This window comes from Aotus nancymaae, unplaced genomic scaffold (assembly GCF_030222135.1).
Source record: "Aotus nancymaae isolate 86718 unplaced genomic scaffold, 86718_ANA_hifiasm-v0.15.2.pri h1tg000025l, whole genome shotgun sequence".
In the NCBI taxonomy this organism is placed as follows: domain Eukaryota; kingdom Metazoa; phylum Chordata; class Mammalia; order Primates; family Aotidae; genus Aotus; species Aotus nancymaae.
In genome coordinates, this window is record NW_026988438.1 from 33155255 (window position 1) to 33178975 (window position 23721).

The window sequence follows — 23721 nt, forward strand, 5'->3', positions numbered from 1 at the left end:
GACTCCATTTGACTCTTTTGCAGGCTACGTGTGCTGCCTGGCCATTCAAACTGTCAATTTTAGGTCCAGAAGTGTCCAAACCACAAGTTCTCAAAACTCTGAAAAATGGCTCCCTCCGAGTTAAGGTAAGCTCGCCTCTTGAGCGCTTTCAAGTTTATTTGTACTTTGGAAAGTTTCTTCCTTGCTCTCTCTTTCTCTCTCTCTCTTTCTCTCTGGTTCAATAACTTTGAGGCTGCCTCTGAATTCGAAAAGGCAGAGCAAACTTTCCCCCTGCCCAAGAGAGCAGCGCCAGGAGCCAGCTCTGCGGAGGCAGGAGGGTGAGCAGCGCCTGTGACCGCGCCGCATCCTCAGGCCTAACTTTAATTGCTGCACAACCGCGGATGTTAATGACTTCCGCTGCTCCCGCCGGCGTGCAAAAAGATGATTTTTGTGTGCGAATGGGCCTGTGTGTAGGGACCGGGCAGGGCCGCAGCCCCAGCCCTCCGCGCAATTGCTGGGCCGGCCGGGCCGGCTTCTGGGGGTCCCGGAGCCTTGAGGTGGGGGCTGGGAGACAGTGGGGCGCCGGCCGCGGGCGGCGGGCGCTGCGCTGCGCTGCGCTCAGGAGTTTGAAAGAAAGGCCCGGGCAGGGCCGAAGCAGACTCTGGCGGGATTCCTTACGGGGCTGTGGCAATATGTCTTCGGGGCCGGGGTCTTTGGCAGAGCTGAACTGAGGCGGCGGCCTTCGGGGTTTCAGCCGGAGAGTGGCAGAGGCCGGCGAGGCGGAGGCTGCACCTCCAGGCTGGGCCCCTGGATTGCGAGGTGGAGCTTGGGCTGCTAGCGCCCACCGGACCCTGGGGACCGAGGGTCCCCACCCTTCTGGGGGGTGCTCAGCACCCCCTCCCCCGCTCCCGGGACCAGGCCGTGAACCCTGTTTGCCTGCACGTTCTTTCTATTTCGGTGGGACTGTTCTCACCCGCCTGTGAGTCTGAAGCAATAAACTTTATGGCCGGATTTAACTTTAGTCTTTGAATCCTCAGGCTAATTGAAAGGGGTTAAAGCGCTTTCTTTTCTTCCGCCTTGCCTTTCTTCTCCCTCCCTTCTTTCCTTTTTCTCTCCTTCTTTGTAGAATTAAAACATCTACGCACAGGACCCTCAAAAGGCAACTTAGGCGGCCCCTAGATCACATTAAAGATTGGAGAAATTCACTCCCCCTCAATATACAGGCGAATTCTCTGTTCCAAACTGTGCTCTAAAGTTTGGGGGGAAATTGAGGTGTCTTCAATGCCCAACTTAAAAATCCCCAGAGCCATTAGGTTGTTTTTCCTGACACATCATAAACGGTAGTTTAGGAAAGAAATTGGTCCTTTGTCAGTAGGAGATTTCCGCCTTTCTTTTGTTAGCTGCTCTTTCTGTTTGATCCCAGGAAATTTACATAATCTATGATTTCCAGAACAGTCTCCACAATTGCACCAATGGGTGAAGTAAGGTGAAATAAGTTTATCCTGGGTACAGTTCCATATTGGCTCCAGTCCCCTTCTGGCTCCAATCCTCCATATTCTTCAATGGCAAAACCCAAACCCAGTAACTGGGGACTATGTGGCCTGTCCTGGGATCTTTTTCTGTATGGGTACCCACAAAGGGACTCGGTATATTTCCCCCAATCCTATTTTAGAAATTAAGTCAAATTCTCCTACTGCATTCAGATATGAAACCAAAAATAGGATCTGCTTTTCTCCTTAAGAGCTGGGCAGTTTTTGGCGAGTATTAATTGGTAAAGATACCTATTAAGTGCTTAAAGTGAAAACACTGAAAAGTATAGATTGAAATTTCAATAAAGTTTCTTGTGCAGAGGCCACCTATACTCAACATAAGTCCAACAGATGTCCCCAAAGTCAGATGTCCCCAAAAAAAAGCCTAGAAAGTTTTTTTTTTTCCTTGAAAAATCGAAACCCTCCCACAAGCCCTACTTCTCATGAATTGTGGCAAGGTGAAGAGTCCTGAAGTCATTGTGTGTAACCTATGAAATGGACATTGGTATTTCAGCAGTCAAGAAGAGGTGTCCACATCTTAGTGGGAACAAGAATATAAACTCTACATGGGTATGGGCTCTTTTTCATAATGTTATGTGTCTGTGAGAATACTGGATTCTTTGGTTTGCTGCTCTGAATTTTGGGCTCCTTATTGGAAAATATTGGGTTATGGTTCCATTTTAGTTACTCATTTGGTGATCTTGCTTGAGTGATTTCTTGGTGAGTGAAATTAGAAGCAAAAAAAAAGAGAGAGAGAGAGAGTGACAGGGATTCTGACAGTTTAGTTGGAGTAACTCACACAGAAAGTGTCCACACTACCTTCATGGCTATATTCCACCTTGGGGTGTAGGAATGAGCAGAAAGCCTGTTGAAGTCATATCCAGCACCACATAACACAGAGAATGTTTCCAAAGAATGAGAAAAATTACAGGCTGTAGATATTGTCAGCTTGCTTATTTCTGTCTGTTTTAATCTTCACAAAACTTAAGTAGAATTTAAGGGAGTAGGACAACCCACATGGCCACATGGAATTAAATGACTTTTCAAAAATACAGCATGCCGTCAGACCTATGTATTATCGGAGAGTTTTTTTTTTCTTTCTTCCTATTTTCATAGGAAGCATAATAAAGAGGATGGCTGGTTTTCTGCTCATTCTGTAGATAAGTTATTTCTTTTGTGGATTCTTTTGGGTTGTGCTTTCAGAGGAACTTACTAAGAAAAAATATTTCTGTCACTGAGGGCTTTATGAAGACAGCCAGCCTTGGCCAGTGGCAGAAGTGTGTCTGTGCTTCTCCTCGGCAGCAATGTGCAGGGGCTCATTTGTTTCCACAAGCTGAAGAGACAATATTCCTGAACTATAAATACAACAGGAAGTTTCTGGTCACACTACTTACGGGTTTGTTAGGGTTTCCATGGTCTAATTTCACAACATTATGCCAAGATTCCTTTTCTCCTGCTCTTTCCCCTGCTTTTTTGTTGGCGGCTCTGGGAGAGCAAGACAGAATTTCCTACCAAAAACAGAGTCCTGTTCATTTGTTGAGATTCTGAGAGTATTATATCCAAATAATTGGTGAGTGGAAAGCAAATCACATCTTAAAAGATGGGCAATTAAGGAGGAAAACAATCCTTTTAATTTAAAAGATGCCCTTCTCAGCCTCTCCCCTGCCTTGGCTGGGGGTCTGTCCATGGCTTGCCCACCATGGAGAGTGCAGAGCATTATGGGCTCCATCCCTTTGGTTTCTAAGAGGAATTTCCTTCTAGTCAATGGCAAAACTATAAACGGGGCTCCCAGTCAGGGCTGAGGGGGTCAGCCTAAGCTCCCACCCACATAGGGGAGGGGATCCACAGCCCCAGCCATTCTAAGCCTCAGAACTTGAAGGTCTGCCCAGGTTTGTTTTGTTTGGTGTTTTTCACAAATAAATTTGTTCTTTTGCTACCAGGTCCCCTCCCCACAAACCAGTCTTTTCAATAATAATATTTGTTATGAAGGTTATTAGATAATTATTGCAATTTTGTGAAGCAGCCCTTGCTGGAGGTGAAGTCTGTCATCGCCTAACAAATGACGCCCGCGCAGTTCACTGCCGGGTTAAGTAAATGCAGAGAAGATAAATCTGCACACCCTAGGAATCGCCAGCAGAGCACGCTTTAGTACAAGTTCACAGTCAACTCACCCGCCTGCGCCAGCTCTCCCAACAATTAGGGCTGCATCTTTAGTTTTAAATAAAGGGAAAAAGTGTCTCTACCTCCCATTGCCTGCTTTCCCCCATCTTCTCTTTTCTTTCACTTTTTGCAAGGTTCTCCCCTTCTGCTCCAAATTTTCCTTGTAAAATAGAACTATGAGTGATTTCAAGTTAATCTAGTTCCTAGGTGCTGAGAAAAAGAGGTTGTAGGCTGATTTAACAGGAAATACAGTCACAAACACACAAAAACATCCATTTCACCCTCTAATTTCAAATGGCAGTGGCAGAAGCAGGGCATCCTGAGATGCTAGGGGGCCTCTTCCCCCTGAAAGAAGAGGCTCAGCTTTGTGTATCTTTGTGGTTAGTGCGTTACAACTGCAGGTCAAAAAGTTGAGGGTCAAAAGTTTACATTGTGCAGCGCTCTTAGTCATCTCTCCAGACAGAGTTTGATGTCAATGTTAGAGCTGTGATCTTGACTATCAGCACAAAAGATAAAATGGCTCGGAGTGACGCGTGTATCACGGTATGGACTCCAGGTGAACCCTAGTGGTTGAATGACCTCAATTACAGAGGGAAGGATAGAAAATTCCTCTTTTCAAGAGTAATACATGCTGTATTTCATCTTGAATTATTGCTCCCATTCTGAGGGAATAGCAGCAGGTAAATAGGCATAGATTACTGAAACACCAACACCTTAGGTGTTGGAGAACCAGGAGTCTGTGGGTTTGTCACAAAATAAAAATGCTCAAAACTCATCTGTGGAGCTTTAAAAAGTAATGTTGCAAGTTTCCAATATTTCATTATGCCTTCAAAGGCAACAGACCAGTTCAGGAAACCTCCTTTGTTTGAAAAGAGGGATTTTGATTGGCCAGTTTTTTGTCTTTTTAGTACATATGATGACCCCTAAAGTGTGTAAGAACAAATGCAAACACAGGCACTTCTTGCAAAATGTAATCTTTGCAGTTTTCAAACACAGAATATGCTTCTTCTGAAACTACAGTTCGCTGAATGCAAAGGGTTATGAGATCTGGGAAGGGGAAGGAAGTGAAATCCCTCCTGAAAACAGAGGATTCCCCCCTTCCCCCCTCCACCACCACCATCAGTGACAAAAAGCTTATTGGTGCCATGAAAATGTTCCTGTTTGGAAATTTTTGTTATGTTTACTATTAAACCACAATTGAATGTAAGAGAAATGCTACAAGCTATAAGTGAAAAACTGGACTGTAGGGAGTGCAGAAAGGTGTAATCCACAAATACCAGGCCACTTTGTAAGACCACCACACAGAATAGAATATTTTCTATTCTTCAGAAAGTGCTTTTTAATAATGCCCTTGGAATTAAAAAAAAAAAAAAAAAGCCAAGGAGAAGGGAAAGCAACCTAAGGAGAAGGGTGGGAGAGCAAAAAATAAAGAGAATAGCGTATTAAGGAAGCTGACTGGAACCATGCCTCATGTGTGAGTTGCAACTGAAGAGCTAAACAATATTTTATTTTTCATACAGGTAGGAAGGCTTTAAGTGTTGGTGCTGTAAGAATCTATTTTCCAGGGCACATATTTCCTTTATCTGTGAATTGACCTTCAGGGGATCAATTTGGGAAAACAGAGAAGAGAAAGGTGAAATATTTTCCCTAGGTTTTTCTTTTTTAACTTTGGAGATAATTCAACTACTCAGAATGTAGCTTCTTGCAGGAATGTTTAAGATCATCCCAATATATTTTGGTTGATTGGATTTAACAGTGCCAGGTATATTCAGTGGTAAAGTAAATATTTCCCAAACACTGGCTTCATGGAAGTAATCAGGGTGCTTCTGTGCAATGTGTAAAGTTTTCACTCTGGCCAAGAGTTAGAAGCCAAATGGGGGTTTGCCAGATGAAACAGAAGAAAGGAAACAACTGTGGTGCTTGCTGTTGCAGCAGTGAACATTTCACCACATTTGGGCTAGTTAGATGAAGAAAACCAAAACCCCCTCTAGGACTCACCAAGGCAATTATTTGTCTCTTTGGGAAAAACCTTTTTATTGTGTGTTTTGGTTAAAAACATGTGACACACCTTAGAAACACACCAGCTTCAAAAACCATAGATACCTCTTAGCCAGTCTTTAAAGTAAAAGAAAAGGATACTTGCAGAAGTTATTGCTCTTAGAGTGCTTGCTTCTTTATTTGGAGGATTTTGAATCTTGGGCCTGTCAAACAAACCCAGTTAAAATTCGTGTGTAATACCAATATGAATGTCAGTCCTCATCCCTGGGTTGTGTGCATTATTTTAAACTACTACAAGGAAATTTCCCCCAAACAATTAATTGGTCAAATGGCTGGTAAAGTGTTGCTCCTCTCAAATTTTGTGTCTAGTGTAGGTGGTGGGGAAGCCCTCAAATGCATTTTGAAATTCTGCCATTCCGCTGTTCAGCTCGAGACGCATATCTGATAGAGAACAGTCTGGGGGACTCTCGCTCTAAAGAACAAAGGACAAATACAGTCAATACATTCCATAACGTTTACATTTCCTTTGCCTTTTCCCCTTGGTTTTTCCTGAGAAGGAGTGACCTGGGCAAAGCACCCTGCTCGCTAAAAGACACTGTATAGACCTTTTAGAAGCGCAAAGTCCAAGGCCGAGGTGAACTTCAGGTCAGTGCGTCTAACAAATATGAAAATGTCGGCTGGTGAAGGGCGCGCCTTGTGATTTAACAAAGACTGTCAATGTGTAAGATTAATAAGAAACAAAATGCACACGGTGTCACTGTTCGGTCACTTTGAAATTTGGGACAGGGTTGCATTCAAGAGGGAAGGCTGTTACAAATATATTCAAAATGATTCAAATCAGATTCAAGCCAAGCTGCAAAACACTGCCTCCCTCTCACCCTCCCTCTCCCTCCGACTCCCTTCACTCTTCATTTCCATCTGGGATTCGAGGACATGAAGAAAAGTTATTTCACCTAATGGGATTTTAAGAAAGCTTTTGTTGGGAATATATGTTATCCCTGCACGTGGAAATGAGCAAATGTGCTTACCAGTTTCCTAAGGAAAGGATAACGCTTTCACCCCAATTGAGACTGGAACCAGTTGACGTGCGAGGATTAGCATGCTCACTCTCTGCTACATTTCAGGGCATCCCATCTTTTCTCGAGCGAAATGGTGCTGGTAAAGTTCAGTTTGTTTATTAATTGAGTTAGTTTCTTCCTGGCTTTACTTTGGTGTCTTGGATATTGTGTAAAGGCAAGGGGTATTTTTTGAAAAAAATGTTTTTCAAAAGATTATTTGATTCAATGGAATGATGCTATGGTTTGCAAAGGGAGATTGAGGAAGGTTCAGAAAAGGTACTGAGATTGTTTATTACAGCCATAAATCTTGCAGTAAAATGTCAAAATGTCGGTGTGTGAGATAACACTTGGTGGTCCTGGCTCCATTTGTGTTTATGATACGAACCACAAAGACAAGTTACAGGCCTTGGGGGATTCTGTGTAAGCCCATCTTCCTAAAGTAATAGAACCACACAAAACACAGGCACAGTTAACTCGTTAGGGTTGACCATATACAAAATGTGCCTATGTCTCGTTAATACTTAAAAACAGAAATTTGGTAGAAGGTTCTGAGGCTAAACAACATGAATTTTGTGGTTTAGTGTCTGTAAATATTAAACAGACATGGTTAGGACCCTAGTACTCAAGGCTGATGACATGAGGAGGAGGAGGGAAGGTTTCCTTGTCATGCTTTTTGTTCCCCCTGAAGCTTAGAGGGTTCAGCTTTGTAATACATATTATGTATGTACATATTATTTATATTACATAGTACATAACCTATGTGTATATCATTTTTTCTTGCTAGGGAGAGATATTGGTTCAGGTAGATGTATCACAGGCTAATTTATTCCTCAAGTCTAGAGAGGATGGCTAAGGATTACACTCAGTGTTGGTTTCTGTCTGTGGCTCAGATTTCACTAAAAACAAATTTTCAGGGTGCCTCATGTGAATGGACAGCACTCTTCACACACATATACACACCCACTGTGGAAAATCTCTTTGTACCACTTCAGGGTGATTCCAGTTAGAAAGCTAATATGATCCCCTTTTTAACCTCTTTTCTTAAATTAGTTTAAAGATTAGTCTCATATAATAAGCTTTATGTGGCTAAGCATTAAATTACTATCCATCAAATGGATATATTCCAGCATTTAGTAACTCATATGAGTAACCGATATAAATGAAGATAGAATTGACATTCCTTTTGAAGTGTCTCCAGGCTTAGGATATAATTTTCCTTGTCTGCATTCCAGACTCAGTTGTGAGAAGGCTGTTTATACTGCTCTTTGAAAAATTAACTAAGGTGCACCAGCTGAAAAATCCTTGCTTTTGCATGCCAATATGAAAATATTTTTAGAATGGTGACTATGCTAGTTTGCACTGCTTTAATCTAGGCTGAAAAGTAGAGGATCTAGATATGTCTGTTACCCAAAAAAGAAAGGAGGAAAGTACACAGTACAAATAAGGCATCAGTATTTACTTCAAAGATTTAGGTAGAATTAATAAGTAATTTATTTGTTAATAATGGCGTAATTAGTGTACCCATCAAATTTCAATTACCAAATGGCAGGCAACAGTCTCCTCTCCCTCCTTTCCGGAGCTTCTGATATCGTTAATATGCTAATTTTCAGCAATTCAGAAATTATAGACTGTCTTGTAAATATAACTCTAGCCTCAGATACAGTCTGAGAAAGTAGGATCCAAAAGAGAAAACATAAAACTCTTAGCTGGAAAAGACCTATCAGCGATCAGACCCGGCATGGTGTTTATTCAACCTTTAGCTTGTTTTTGTTTGGGGATTGTTCTGAAATAGGAAGTTATTGTTTTCAAAGCTCTGTTCTGTGGAGGTGTTGCTTCTATCCATTCCCATCGTTGGGCCACCTTCTCTCTCACAATCGCACCTAGTAAACGCGGGCATATTTAGCTCCGACATCGACAACTCCAGTCAAATTAGATGCTATTAGGAAGGTTCCAATTTTGCTAAGGAAAAAACGAAACAGATTGTCCCTGAAAGAAGGAAAAAATGAAAAGTGCCCATCCAGTTATAATGGAATGGCCTCGCTTTACATCCTAGGGTCGATTTCTCTCAGCTGCCCGCCCACCCCCCCACCCTTTGCAGCTTCTGCCAGCTTCTCAAGGCAAGGGCTCTCAGGCCGACAAGCAAGGAGCTGGGGGTGGGGAAGGGAGACCTTCGGCTGAGAAAATACTGGTGGCCTCTCTGGGCCTACATAAAAACCAGGATGCCCCTCGGTCCCAACGCCCTTCCTTCCCCCAGTTAGCCTAGAACCCCTGAAGGACGCGAAGCCTGACTGGGTTGGGCCCGAGGTCAGCGCTGAGTCGCGGCCGCCAGACTGCCAGAGGCCTAGGCCAGCAGTAGGGCAGGCAGAGGGCTCCCGAGAGGACCTACAGCCCGGCAGGACCCGAATTCCCAGCGGGAATCAAAGTTCGGGGGCTGGGGTCCAAAGCGCCCGCTCCCTCCCCCAGCCCAGGGACCGGACAACAGCATCCATCACTAACCCGCGCGTTTCCTGATCCGGGTCTGCGCGCGCGGTGCGCCCATTGGTGGGGGCGCTGCACGTGGGGCACGGGGCGGGGCGCGCGCCGGGCTGGGGAGGAGCGGCTTGGAACTTTGGTGGCGGCTTCGGCGGGAGGGGGAGGGGGGAACACTTGACAGCGGGGGGAGGGGAAGGGCGCAGAGGAAAGGGGGATGGGAAGCGAGGCAGGAGGGGGAGGGGCCTCGGCGAGCCCAGAAAAAACGACAACGCGAGAAAAATTAGTATTTTTGCACTTCACAAATTAATGACCATGAGCTCGTTTTTGATAAACTCCAACTACATCGAGCCCAAGTTCCCTCCCTTCGAGGAGTACGCGCAGCACAGCGGCCCGGGCGGCGGAGACGGCGGCCCGGGCGGGGGCCCCGGCTACCAGCAGCCCCCGGCGCCCCCGACCCAGCACCTGCCGCCGCAGCAGCCCCAGCTCCCTCACGCGGGCGGCGGCCGAGAGCCCTCTGCCTCCTACTACGCGCCGCGGGCCGCCCGCGAGCCAGCCTACCCCGCCGCCGCGCTCTACCCCGCTCACGGGGTTGCGGACACCGCCTACCCCTATGGCTACCGCGGCGGCGCCAGCCCCGGGCGGCCGCCCCAGCCGGAGCAGCCCCCGGCGCACGCCAAGGGCCCAGCGCACGGCCTGCATACGAGCCACGTCCTCCAGCCCGGGCTGCAGCCCCAGCCGCCGCCGCCCCCGCAGCCTCGCGCGGCGCCCCCCGCGGCTCCGCGACGCTGCGAGGCGGCCCCCGCCACCCCAGGCGTCCCAGCAGGGGGCAGCGCCCCCGCGTGCCCACTGCTCTTGGCCGACAAGAGCCCGCTGGGCCTGAAGGGCAGGGAGCCCGTGGTGTACCCCTGGATGAAGAAGATCCATGTCAGCGCCGGTACGTGGCGCCGCTGGGGAGGCACGGGAGGTGGGTCTGGGTTCGAGGGTCGGGGTCAGGAGGGAGAGGCTCAGGGGAAGGGGGCCTCGGGAGGGGAACCCCCATCTGGCCTGGGCTGCGATGAGATGTGGGTATGTGCGCGCCAGCCAGCCGCCTGATCCCAACGTGAGAACCCTTTTGTACCCAGGGTCCCTTTATCAGGAGATTTACGAGACGCCAAACTGTTAGGGCAGTAATTATAGCCCCCATAAATTTAATTGCCCTGGCAGAGGCTTCAGGCCATGTGTCTTTGAAGCTTTTCTTCAGCCCCAATGCCCAGCACCATTCTTTATGGCTCTCGGGTGTTTCCCGTTGTCAATAGCCTGTGAAACATTTTCTTTGCCGTTTTTATGTATCTTGCGTGAACTTGGGTGTCAGGTTATTATATAATGATGATGTCCAATTGCTCTTCCCCACCCCACCTTCTCTCTCCTCCTCCTTTCCCTCTCTTCCACTCCCTCCTCCTTGGCCTTCTCTTTCGGGGTTCTGGGTGTTCAGTCAACCCCAGTTATAACGGAGGGGAGCCTAAGCGCTCTCGAACCGCCTACACCCGGCAGCAGGTCTTGGAGCTGGAGAAGGAGTTCCACTTCAACCGCTACCTGACCCGGCGGCGCCGCATCGAGATCGCCCACACGCTTTGCTTGTCCGAGCGCCAGGTCAAGATCTGGTTTCAGAACCGGAGGATGAAGTGGAAGAAAGACCACAAACTGCCCAACACCAAGATGCGATCCTCCAATTCGGCCTCGGCCTCTGCCGGCCCGCCAGGGAAAGCACAAACTCAGAGCCCGCACCTCCATCCCCACCCCCACCCGGGCACCTCCACACCCGTTCCCTCCTCCATATAATCTTCTAGAGACCTTGACCAGTTTCTATGCCTAACCTCTCTTCTCCTGCTGCTTTCCTCATCCACCCCTCCCAGTCTGGACCATAATAGACACCAAAACAAACCCAACTTGGTGAAAAGGATAACCAAAAAGAAGACATTATCCGGGTAAGAGTATGTGCTGGTTGCCACCCATGAGAGGACAGTTGTCCAGGATGCTGGCTGGTGGAACAACCTGCTGGCCTGAACAAGGCTGCCAGGTGTCAATACCTCAGAAGAACTACTTGGTATCAAATACTTTTGAGATGGCTACAGTCAGCTAGCTGGACGGCCCATGCTGACTGGGAACATATACTTGTATCTTTGTTGAAAGCAGAAGAAAACAGACCCTTTCCCCACCTTCCTTACCTCTTTCTCCCCCATTAAGGCAGCTCATCCAAGCTTGTATTGAACTGAATAAATGAGTAGACATTGTGGACTTCACAAGATTATTTAATTCTTAAGATGTGTAGACCTTGATGTAGGTGTGACATGTTAGTTTCCCTTACTTGCATTTATTTAAGATACTGTCACAGAGACATTGTTGTCCCATTCTGGGTCATGTCTTTGGGGAGAGGGGAGTGCATTTAGACTCATGTTGAACTGTACAAATTGTGATGTGGCTGTATAGAAAGCCATGTGCTAAGAATAAACTCCATTTAAAAAAACGTTAAAAATCTAAGATTCATGTGTTTTCTAAGCTTTTCATTAAGGAGACAAAAATCCTCTGGATTGACATACTTGACCTTGCATGTAAAAACTTTGTAGATGGCTTGAGCTGTGTTCACTTGGATTCTGACTACTCACATAATTTGTGTGTGTGAGAGAGTTGTGTGTAGGTATGTTCAACTTGAGCTGAACTCTTGTCAAGCTTGGCCTACTGTGGAAAAGTTCCAAAGAACAGGAAGGCTCTTGAGCTCTGAGAGGGTTCCTCTTCTTCCCAAACTTGGCCAGGCTTTCAGGCTTCAAGTCTCTGTAAGGCATAGAAACGTGTCCTTCCCTGCAATGAAAGTTGAAACCATGCAGTGCTGTGGGTCCAGGAGTTTCTGCAGCTGTTCTACACACTGAACTCTGAGTACACTTGGAAAGAAGTGGTCTCTTTGGTATTTATTGCACCTTCACACTTAATCTGCCTGTTTCCCTGGAGGAAAAAAAAATAGTTTGTGCAAAGGGTTGAGATTACTTTTGTTTCTTGGCTGTTCTTAAGGTCCTCTTCACTAACTGCAGCCTGGGAATTTTTGTTTGTTTGATTGTTTGTTTCTCTTTTTTTGAAGAAAGAGCTTTCAAATAAACTGAATTTTCCAAGTACACTCTCCAAAGTTTATTCTGAGGAAAGAAAAAGCATAATATACCCCCAAAGTTCACCCCAAGCAAAGTAGACCTGGGATAGTTTACTGCTGGAAAATAGCCAAACTCTGAACTGGGGTCACTTTCCTCAAATGCTTTGTGACTTTTTCTGCTTGATTCCAGAGATCTAGATCCAAAAGGCTGAAAATCAAAACCCATTTCTCAATCTCTATAACCCTAGTATTTGGTTATTGATTTACATTTGGTGCTTACTACAGGAAGTCCCCTATAATAAGATAGCAAAAATCAGTGTACACTAGCCCCAAAATATTAGACCTGTCACCTGGCCTTGAAAAAATGCAGCTTTTAGATTGTGTAGTAATTTTAGCATAGATGAGAGTAGGTGCTCACCTGCCTCTGCAATATCAGAGAATTTTAAAATACATTCCTTTCTTTAGTGGTAAAACTCTTTAGGCAGTGTCAGAGCTGGTACCCCTTTCATCCCTGCTGCCCTGTGTGTGCTACAAACAAGGGTGATCAGTTCTGTACCCACAAATCAGATTTGAGAGGAAAGTGATAGATACCAGTCTCTGAGGAGCCAAGAAAATTAGGGAGCAAACAAATACACATTTACCTTCCCAAATCAGGATAAACCTGGCATAAAGTACATTTTACAAGGTGTGAACGGGTGCCAGGGATTTCTGGAGGCAATGCGACTGCTGCTGAAACTTATTAACCCTCCCCCTACTACACGTACTTGTAAAACGAAATTAAATCATGCTGAAAATAGCAATTTTCCCAGGAATCATTAATCACCTCATACAATAAATACTTCTTTGTAATTCAACAGCAATTCTGAAAGGCATTCTCTGGGAAAAGTCTGTGGAGGAGAGAGGGATCTTCCTGCAAATAATGTGGTCTCAGGCAAAGACACAGAATCTTGGCTGTCTGCTAAAAAAAAAAAAATTGCCTAGACTCCTTTGGTGGAAATTGAGTGTCGAGCTGCAAAATCTCTAATGGCAGACTATCATCATTTAAGGTAAATTCTTTTATTTCTCCTTTGTGGGGAAAGAGGGGTATGGGAACATTCATTAGCTTCATGCTGGAGGCAGTTGTATAAGGATAAAGGGGATGACTTTCTTTCACTTGCACTTATAAGTCTATCCAGAAAGGGAAGAGAGAGGATTGAGATCATTTTTCTGATATTCTGGGATAAGATGGCATTTTTGTCCCAACTGTATTGATTATTAAGGTACAAAACCAAGATTATCAGAAATGGTCCAAATGATTGTCATTTCTTCAGTGTTATGTTTTGCCTGTTTCACATTGGCTTTTAAGGGAGCTTGTTATAAGAGATTAGAAAATCCCACTTTGTGCTTCAAAATCATGCATTGTCTGCCCTTTGCTAGGGCAACCATAAGAGTTCACCCAGAGGACAAATTTTCTATCTCATTAATTGTTTTTTTTTTTTAAGCAAACCCTATTGGCCCCTCAAACCCTTGACCTTTAAAGACAGTATTTTGTGTAAGCTCTCTAATTCTATGAAAATAACCCTTACACATGCTCTCCTCCCTTTCTCCCTCCCTCCAATCTCTCTTTCTCCCTCCCTCCAATACACACTCATCTGCTTTAGTCACACAGCCAAGCTGTGCATGACTCCGGAGATAAAAGTTTTGTCAACATCTGAAATCAACCTAAATCGGATAGGAGACACTTTAATGGTCACAGTTTGAATTAAGTACTTAACACTCTCCCCCTTGAAGAAAAATGGCACTTTGCAGGCTTCCTTCCCTAGTTTTGCTGAAATCTACGATATACCCGGTGTTTTATTACAGCAGGAATTCAACTGTGACAGGCATAGTAGAGTACTTAATACCCAGGATGAAGCTCATGGGAAGATTACCTAGATAGATGGGGGAGGAGGGAAGTCCCTGTGTATAGCATCTCCGACTTCATACGCAGTTGTCCCAGGGTGCCCCATTCCCCTACATCTCAGCCTCCTCCCTGTAGGGTGGGGTAGGGTGGATATCACTATCTTTCCTCTGTCCCCCGTTTCCCTAAGCTTCCAAACTCTGCTGCTCTCCTCACTGTTGCCTTCCCCCTAGCAGTTCCCACATAGAAACAGATCAATGACTCTTTAGAATGGAAGAGAAGAAAAACCCAAAGAATCAATGTAGCAAAAAAGCCTGGGGCTTCTCATCTGAATGAGTGGGTTCTGTGCAGGCAGTAGGTTGTCCTTGGCACTCCTTTGGTCTCTGCATACCTAGACACAGTCTTGTATTGAAAAACACAGGCTCACCTTTCTGAACTGCTGCTCCTGTTGCCCCTTCTCTATATTATACACTGGCCCAAGAATAATTCTGCTATGTGTTTCAAAGAAACACATGGGCTGGAAACAATAGGAGGAAGAGACGTGTGTTCTGTTCCCTTGATGGTATGAGGGAGGCTGCTGTGGCTGTCTTGAAACCCTCTAGTCTGCAACTCACAGAACTCTGGCACCTTTTCTGAAGACTCCAAACTTATAGGACACCCCCTCCCTTTCAAGCCAGCTCCACTTTCTCTGGGATTGATTCGTCGGGTTGAAAGAGATTCCCAGATTGAAAGATTGTCCAAGGTGAAAGAGACCTGGAGGCCATTTTGGTTCAATCTTGTTAATTTACAGATCAGAAAACTGAGGCAGCTGAATAATCCTCCCTCTATGGTTCCTTATGTTAATGAGTGTGAGGGTGGAATGCAACCTTTAGTCTTACTCTAGAGAGCAGTAAGGTCACAGGCATCTTTCCTCTTGGGAAACTATTCTGCCAGGAATGGATGTATCTAAGCTTACACTTGACTTGGATGGCCACAGGTGTGTACAGCCAGAGAAGAATGATGGGTTCTTGCCTCATGTGCCATCGAAGCTGCTTGGGGAGATTTTTGTAACCAAACCACTCTAGCCATGGAGCTCAGACAGGTGGTCTGGCCACTGGGCTCAGGAGGGGACAGACGTCAGGGTGCCTCAGAGAGCAGTGAACTCCTCACTGTCCACAACGTTTATAATCCCATAATGACTAATTCTGTCATGCTTGCCCTGCTATTTCCATGGTGGTGGCTTGCCTCGGACCAGGGCAAGGGTGAATGCGCTCCGGAGGCCTGCAGAGCCAAACAAGGACCCTGGTTGCAGCTGATAAAGGTGTAGCGCCTGTTCGAGGGAGATATTGAAATTGTAATCTTTGAGGTCACGTGACTCATTAAATAATTAATGCAGATCGTCAGGAATGGATCGGAGTCGTCAGGGCCTCACTAGGAATGAATCTCTCAGAAGTGAGACTCCAACTTCCCATTTGATTTTTAAAAACACACACCCTCAGATTTATCTCCAGAAGCTTTTAACTCCTTCAGGAAGGCAGGAGAGAATCCTTCGGAGGGGAGGACAGAGCTGGCGGGCCCTCGCCGGGTCTTGGGGCTTTTTCCGCAGGGTTTCTGCGAGTCTGGGGAGCGCGCAGCGTCCGGGGAAACGTGAGTTCGGGCTTGGGTTTTCTGCGGTCACATCCTGGCTTTGGTGATGAAGTGGGACGGATGCGCAGACAGTTGGTAATATTCTGATTCACGCTGGGGAAGGCTGCAGAGATACCACAGGACGGGCGCGCGGCTTTGTTCAATTTTCCCGGCGTTCATAAATCACCCGCGCCGGGCGAGTGAGGGAGCAAGCGAGCGCCAAAAACGCGGAGAGGCCACGGCGGCGGCGGCGGCGGCGGCCATTGCAGAGCGAGAGACCCGGGCAGCATCTCTCTGTGACTCATTAGTCTGAACGATTTATGGGGGACAGCAGCCATGAATATTAGACTTGGGGATAAGGAAAGAAAAATAATAATAACCATAATAATTACATACTCCTAAGTGTCGCGCAGGGGGGTGGTGGATGGCAGCATAGTGGATCTTTCTGGGGTGAAATTGAGAGTCAAAGTGCAGGATGGATGAGTACACACCTTGCTCTAGGTCATGCCAGGGGCCCCTTTGGGGACACAGATAGCAAGTTTGAACAAGAGAAAGGGGGCGCAGCGTGGATCTTGAGGCCTTTTCCTTTGGTTTGTGGGGGCTGCGGGTCGAATGGTGGCAGAGCGCAGCTGCCCATGTGCGACCACTTGTTCAACGTGCTAGGGGGCTCCGAAGCCAGGGGTCAGGGGACTCCTCAGCTATTTGATAGCGCCTCTTAGCACTATCTACAGAATTGCAAGGAGGCAGACAGACAGTGGAGGGCTGATACGGGGCAGGCTGGGATAAGAGGAGGTTACCTGGGTCTGGGTGAAGGGGGAGTGGGGACAGGGCTAGGTCTGTAGACGAAGAGAGCCCGCAGAATCCCAGCGGAGTGCAGAACTTCTCCAAGCCAGGGTCCGGCGCGCGGATGATTCTTTGCCCCTTCCCTAGCGTCTCCCACAGAGCTGACTGCCTGCTCTTTGCCCCTTCCCTAGCGTCTCCCACAGAGCTGACTGCCTGCTCGGTGGTCATTTGTTGGTTAGAGGGCAAGAGAGGGTTGCAGATATTGTGAGGGACGAGATTTGAGTAGAATCAAGGCATCAAGTCGGCTTGTGGCCACTGCGCAAGGCCAGGCTGGAGCAGGGTCCCTGAGCAGGTATTGTACCAGCCGGCGCCCCTCCCAGTTTCCAGCAGCCTTAGTTGGCCTGCTCTGAGGGACTAAGCACTGCGATAGTCCCACCAGCTCATTAGGACCTAGAAGGGACCTACCCAGGGTTAGATAAACCAGAAGATAAAACCTCCCAAGACTGCCTCTGGCCAGCTGACTGAGCCCGGGTCTGATTTCGCGCCAACAGAAATGAACGCTATTAGTGAGGTTCCAGGAGAGTCCGTGATTGAATGCTCCCAGACAAGGCTTCCTTTTGTTAGGAAAAGAAAATAAAGCGAGCATTCACATTCTCCAAGTTGGGGTGCCTGAGGAGAGCTCTCTGAAAGCAGCCCACACCACCAGCAAAGCTGCTTCCACCTTCTCAGCTTCCTCTCTTTCATTTTCTTTCCTCTCCCACCCCAACCCCCTCCCCCAAAAAAGAAAGAAAAAGGAGAAAATGTGGGTGCAGAGATGGAGTATGTATTTATTTTACAAAAATAAATCACCATCTTCGGGCCATTTGTAGACTGGAACATTTCGAGCAATGAGTGCACCGCATGGACGAGTGCCCTGGCGACTCCTTGGTGTTCGCGTCACCCTCAGGGCCACCTTGGCGCTCACAGGAGCCCCGCTTCCCACTCTGGGCCTCCAACTCCCTTCTCTCGCAGCCGCCGTTCACCCTCTGCTGTTTATTTGTCTGCAGAGCGCCTGGACACTGGAAAAGGCGATTCCCTGAGCGCCCGGAGTTGGAGACAATTCCTAGTTCAGATTTAAACATCTTTCTAGGTAAGCGCTGCTCCAAAACTCTTCGCTGCGTGGGACTTTGCACCAGGGGGGTTGGGAGGAGTTGGCTCTCCACGGCTCCTGGCAACCGCGGCCTGTTGAAAGAGGTTCTGGTCAATATTTAACTTCAGAGGAGTTTGGAGTTGGATTCCTTTAAGCTGCTTGCCCTGTGAATGCGGGGCCTCAGGCAGACAAAGAGTCTACCCCAAAGCCAGCGATGGTCAGAAGAAGTGGTTGCAGAAGGCAAAGATGGGTTGTGGAGAGTCAGAGGGGGTGTGTTTATTTCTTTCTGCAAGCCCCGAACAAACCACTACACTGAACTTCAGGGCAAAAGCAAGTAAAGGCCATGGGTATGCGCGCCGCGACCGCTGCGTGGGCTGCTCTCCTTGCTGACCGAGGCGACTGCGGAGGCTGGGAGTTAGGAAATTGTCGCCAGTCCCAGCTCAATGTTGAGGAAAACTTGTCTCACCGCCTTGCAGTTTCTTAGATCCTTTTGCCTTTTCTCAGGCATGAGAAAGATGCTGTGTTTCTAACCTTTGGGCCTTTGCAGGCAGCCGGTCTTCTCCCTTCCTTCATCAGGGCTCATTCTCGGTTCTTCCTACGGGAAAAATATGCTCTTCTATGTCTTGGCGTTTTCTTTTCCTATGTGGAACAAAGGAAAACTCTTTTAAATTCTTTTCAAGTTCTGACTTAATTTGTTCTCTTAGTTTGGGATGCAGGGAGGTAATTACTGTGGTTTATTACCTTGTAAAAGATCCATAAATTACATGCCTGTTTGGGGGAGGGGCTGCTGGAATAGCTTTCAAAACCATGGTATGAAGGAATGAGTTTGCTTTGTTCTTTCAGGAATTACTTATTTTTAAAAAGTTTTGAGATTTTGATTTTTATTCCCTAGGCCTCAAACTTCCCTTCAATTTGCTCCCAAATAGATATCAGGTTGTTAATTAATTGCAACATGATATTCAGTGGTGCTCTAAGGCTGATACGGTGCTCTGGATACAATTATTATTTTTTCCGATAGAAGGTAAACAGAGCAATAGTCAAGCTGGGTTACTTTCTCAGCTACTGTATGTCTGTTTATATCAAATGTAGACAAAACGTTTCAGGAATTCGTAACTCCGTGTATATGATTTCCATCTCTGCAAACAACAGAACAATTGCATGTGTAAATAGTTGCAGGAGTTTGGGGCTGTGTGTATAACACAATATACACATCCACATGTGTCCAGAGAACTTGGCTCATTCGTACTACACTTGCACTCACAGGAAATATCTCATCTTAAATAAGAATCTATCATACACACACACACACACACACACACACACACGGTGGGCTAAGAGAGCCTTGCGTGATGCTGAGTAAAAAATCCACTAGATTTAAGTAATGGGACAAAAATGTTAAGTGAATTTTTGATAGAGAAATCAGATTACAGTGTTTGAGTACAGATATATGTAATCTGCCAACAGCCTTGCAAATATTGACTAACAGTCTGTATCCCTGATTGCCTACTTTTTCCAAGCCAACTTTCCCCCTATTTTGGCTCTGCTGACTAGGACCACAGCATGAGTCCCAGCCTAGGCCAGGTTAGAGGCCAGTGAAGTGAGTGAGGAGGGACTGGTAGCTGGATTTTTAAAAGGCCTGTAGCTTTGCTCGAGGAAACTGGATTGCAGAGTGGCAAAGGAGAACTGTCAGCTGCTGGTTCCCCAGATAGGCTTCCCAGGCCAAGATCTCTCATAGAGAAACAGTTTTTTACCTCAAAAGTTAAATGTCTTTTGACTTCTCAGATTTTTCCCTTCTCATCCCACCAAATCACCCATTCCTACCCCAAGTCATTAATGTTAATCGTTAAACAGCAGTTGGAGCATTAACTGGGATGTTAGCAGCCCTGTGGAGGCCCCAGGCTGGAGCTGAGAGATGCCTCTGGGCTTTGCTGGCATTAAGGCATTTCTCTGAAGCAGTACCAATGACTTCTCTCATTGATTTATGGCTTTATTTATTTATTTATTTATTTATTTATTCTGAGATGTAGGTAGTCTCGCTGTGTCCCAGGCTGGAGTGCAGTGGTGTGATCTCAGCTCACTGCAACCTCTATCTCTGGGGTTCAAGTGATTCTCTAGCCTCAGCCTCTCGAGTAGCTGGGATTACAGACATGTAACACCATGCTGGGCTAATTTTTGTATTTTTAGTAGAGATGAGAGTTCGAGACCAGCCTCCATGTTGGTCAAGCTGGTCTCAAACTCCTGACCTCGTGATCCACCTGCCTTGGCCTCCCAAAGTGCTGAGATTACAGGCATGAGCCACTGCGCCCGACTGACTTATGGCTTTAAGAGTTTTGATTTGCTCAAGACTCTTCCAAGAGTTTTGAAAGGGGTCCCTTCTCATCTTTGAGTTGATGCCTCTGCAGAAACTTGAGGGTGGGGAGGAGTTTGCCAGCAACACCTCCAGGTCCTTTTCTGGGGTATCTGGAGAGCTCATTGTGAATTATTGGTGAAGGGGATGAGGGAGGTAGATAGCAGTAAGCATGAGAGGAGTGAGTTCTTGGGGGACAGGACAATGCTTTTTGGAAACCAGATCTTGCTCCTGTCCTCTATCCCCCAAACCTGAGAGGCAGGTTTTCACTTTTACTTCTTACTTTCCAGCTTATAACATAGGAGCTGGAAAAGTTCACATGGAGGTTTTCTTCCAGCTACACCACAGATTGAACCTTATTGAAATATTGTCACCAGTTTAGGCCAGGACTTGCTTTCAAGGGATTAGGTCTCTTCTTTTATTGTCCTTCTGATTTAGATAATCCATGATCAGGTTCTCTTATTAAGGGCCTTACATTTTCATCAGACCCCTTCTGTTCCTCTGCAAGGGAGGAGTGAAGGGGAGGAATCATGCACAGCTTCCTGAAGCTGCTACAAGTGAGTCCTCACACTTAGGTATAGCCAGCTGAAGACCCATTCTCCAGAAACAAAAGAATATGACCTGAGGATCTTGCTAGCCTCACAGCACTCTCAGAAGTTCAGAAACTAAGAACAGGAAAGAGAAGATTTTTAGACAGCGCATGAAACAGTACTATGCTGAAATCGGTGGGCAATGTCACCAGGCAGAAGACAGGAGTAGGGGTGAAACTAGGGGTGGGGGCAGCTTATTCGTTTCAGTTAGGTTCCTACTGAGCACAGTTCTCTACTGGTTTTCTCCTCAAGATTATTTTCAGAGTTCTGAAGGGGGATCTTTCTCATCTTTGAGTTGATATGTCTGGGGATGGGGGCAGAATTTGCTGGTGGACACAGAATTGTCTTGGAAAATGGGTGGACAGACATGCCTGTAGAGAGGGTTCCAGGTTGCCTTGTTAACTCAAGGCACTCCAGTGAAGGTTGGTTCTTTTTCTTATTTTTTTTTTGTGTGTGTGTGGGTCTCTTGCAGATCAATCAGATCATTTCCTCTGATATTTTTCATCTTTAGAAACCTATAGTTTCATGTATCACTCAGCTGTGCACTGAGGAAATGCTTAAGTTTGGTCAGGGCACTAGGTTTCTCCAGATTTTGCAAAACCCGGACCACCACACTATAGCCAAGCACATCTTTCCTCGTAGGCTCCCATTGAACAAAACCAGCTGGACTTGGAGGAGATGTTTTAACCTTTTGTCAGGTAATTATGGGCCTTTCTGGTTTCTCTAGTGGCTGTGGTGTATGGTGTGGGTGTTAGCAAACTCCATACAATGGCAGGCAGAGAGGAAGTCCGCTATCCAGGCCAGTTGTTTCTGGGCCTGCCCCTTGCCTTTTGATATACTGGCCGGTGAGCCAGAGGAGACTGAGATAGGTGCACGGGTGTGCAGGATCCAGCTTGTCCGAGGGTGGGAGGCTGTAAGGAAAGTTAAGTGGATTCTAAAAATAAGAATAGCATTGCTGTACCCTTGTGTTTGGAGTGTGTGTAAAGAAGTATAAGTGGAGATAAGCTGTTTTGTATGGTATTCATGGGGGGATGGCCCCCAGCATCCTATTGCTTAGACAGAACTCTTAAACTCAAAATTGCTGGTTGAGGTCCCCCACCTACCCTCCCTCAAAGCTAAATATTCTGTTTGGAAACCTAGTTCCTTTAGTGGTTCCCTATTTCAAATAAAAGGATTTAAGTTGACGTATGACCACGTGAGCACATAATACAGCGCATTATTGTGGCATTTGGAGCGGAGACCCAGGCAGGCTTCGCCTGTGATTACGTTTTCTAGATACTCTACAGAGCTGGAGCTTTTCCCCAACCCCCACGCACCCACCTCCTCCTTCTCCTTCCCCTTCTCCGGAGAGCATTCTCTGAGCAGGTTGCAGTTTTCAGCACTCATGGAGTGGTTCTGGGAGAGCTAGCCGATGGAAGTCGAGGCCATACCAGGAGGATGGAATTTATTTTAAGGTATTTCCGCTGATTGTTCATATCTAGAGTGAGTTATGACTGTGAGAGACAAAGGTCAGGCGAGGAGACCCTGGCTCATGGACAGGACCCTCAGCCTGTCTCTTCCTTTGTTTCTCTTTTAGAACTGAAACCATTTGAAAGATTCCCAGTAGTGCCTCAGAAGTGTTAGGGGTGTAAATTAGGGGTATTGGGGGGCTACTAGGTGGGCCCAATGGCCCCCAGTGCAAGGGTGGCTTTGTCCACTGCAGCTGAGCAGGGCTGGAGTCTCAGGAACTGAGCCCAAGGCAGAAGGAGGGTCCTGAAGCCCAGTGCAGGCCGAGGTGGCCCGGCTTGCAGGGCTAGACTGCCTAGGAGGGGTGGGGGATGGGTGGGTGAGAAGGGGAATCTCTCCCCGGATGGCAGTGTTTTCAGGCAGGGGATGGAGGGTTAGGGCTGACCTGAGCAGCCTGAGCAGCTGGAAGAGGGAAATCAATGAGGGAAATGTGCAGACGCGCTGCCATTTTATTGATGATGCTTCCAGACACTTTGTTTAGTGCCAGATTGCAGAGCATGCTTCCTCACAAGCTGGACCCAAGAAGTCAGACCCGAGGATCTGAACCGGAGGGCCTGCCATTGTTTCCCTGAGCACCCTCTGCCGCAGAGGGATGAAGAAAGACATCTCAGACCTAGGAGAGCCTTGGGGTAGGGTGAGCTTGCTGGATGCCCTGAGGCTCCTTATTCTAACATTCCGGAGACAGAGTAAGGAGGGAGCCAGGATTAGGTTTGGACTTCATCAGTGTGTCTGGTCTGGGCATTCCTTGTATAGCCCCAACTGGCTGGAGAGTTCCAGAACTGGCCAGTGGGAGGGAAGTCCTGAAACAAGATTCCTCAGGAAGCGAAGGCAGACATCTCTACAGCTTCAGAGCTCCCAAAACAGAGCTGTAGCCAGGGTGGAGGCAGATGAAGTTAGACTGCATGTTTCCAGATTATTGGGAAAGCCCCAGCTAATTGGGCTTTGGGGACCCCACACTCCTGGGAAGGGTGGAAACTCCCTGGAAAGGTACAGGAAACTCTATTCTGCTCCTTGGAGTAGAGAAATGGATGCTTATAAGGAGTCAGAAGTCGGATTTGTCCCTTTGACTTCTTAAAATATAGATTATTTATTTCTGTACTTGAAAAAAAAATCAAATCAGGCATCTCCTACTTGAGTGGGATTTACTACCCCAGGACGAAAGGGCCCTTCTGCCCTCCCCAATGCCGGCCTCGGCAGTAACTGTGTTTAACTGAGGCCCTTTCAAGTGCTCTAAAACACCCCTTGGAAATAAAATGTAAGCTTTAATTGCTGTTCAATTACTTGTCAGCATTTCATATGATTTATGACCTAGTTCTGGCGCATTTTTGACCCAGTTAAAGACTCATAAATAATATAGTTTCGCTAGAAAGAATGAGAGAGGGAATAGAGGTTTGTTAGAGGCATCTTTTTATTGTCGATTCAGTGCCAGTAAGCTGAATAAATATCTAAGGATGGACTCTGGCTCTATATAAAAGCATGCACAGTGAGAAGCCAAGAGCCACATTTATAGAGCTCAGATTCGTTTTTCCTTCCATGAAAGTGCTAAAGTCAGTCCAATATATATAATGCTA

At 46.7% G+C, this 23721-nt stretch overlaps 2 protein-coding genes across 6 annotated transcripts in view; both read left to right on the forward strand.

The window, feature by feature from the left end:
- HOXA3 (homeobox A3) overlaps nt 1-23721 on the forward strand; it is a 45404-nt gene that overhangs the window by 12224 nt on the left and 9459 nt on the right. For 2 of the 5 annotated variants that reach the window (XM_012447806.3, XM_012447809.3), the window contains exons 2-4: nt 24-125; nt 13169-13357; nt 17625-17707. The gene's annotated coding sequence lies outside the window, so the exon portion shown is untranslated. Of the gene's footprint in view, nt 1-23; nt 126-13168; nt 13358-17574; nt 18055-23721 lie in introns of those variants that run through there. The other 3 variants (XM_012447812.3, XM_064380528.1, XM_064380529.1) reach the window with 3 other exon arrangements.
- HOXA4 (homeobox A4) lies at nt 9479-11698 on the forward strand. The gene is made up of 2 exons (XM_021670143.2): nt 9479-10130; nt 10668-11698. The coding sequence occupies exons 1-2, from the start codon at nt 9503-9505 to the stop codon at nt 11012-11014; spliced, it is 975 nt and encodes a 324-aa protein (XP_021525818.2). The 5' UTR covers nt 9479-9502; the 3' UTR covers nt 11015-11698.

Coding starts and splice junctions, on each gene's coding strand:
- HOXA4 (XM_021670143.2), top strand. CDS start 9,503: ATGACCATGAGCTCGTTTTTGATAAACTCCAACTACATCGAGCCCAAG. Junction 10,131..10,667: donor GAAGATCCATGTCAGCGCCG/GTACGTGGCGCC, acceptor CTGGGTGTTCAG/TCAACCCCAGTTATAACGGA.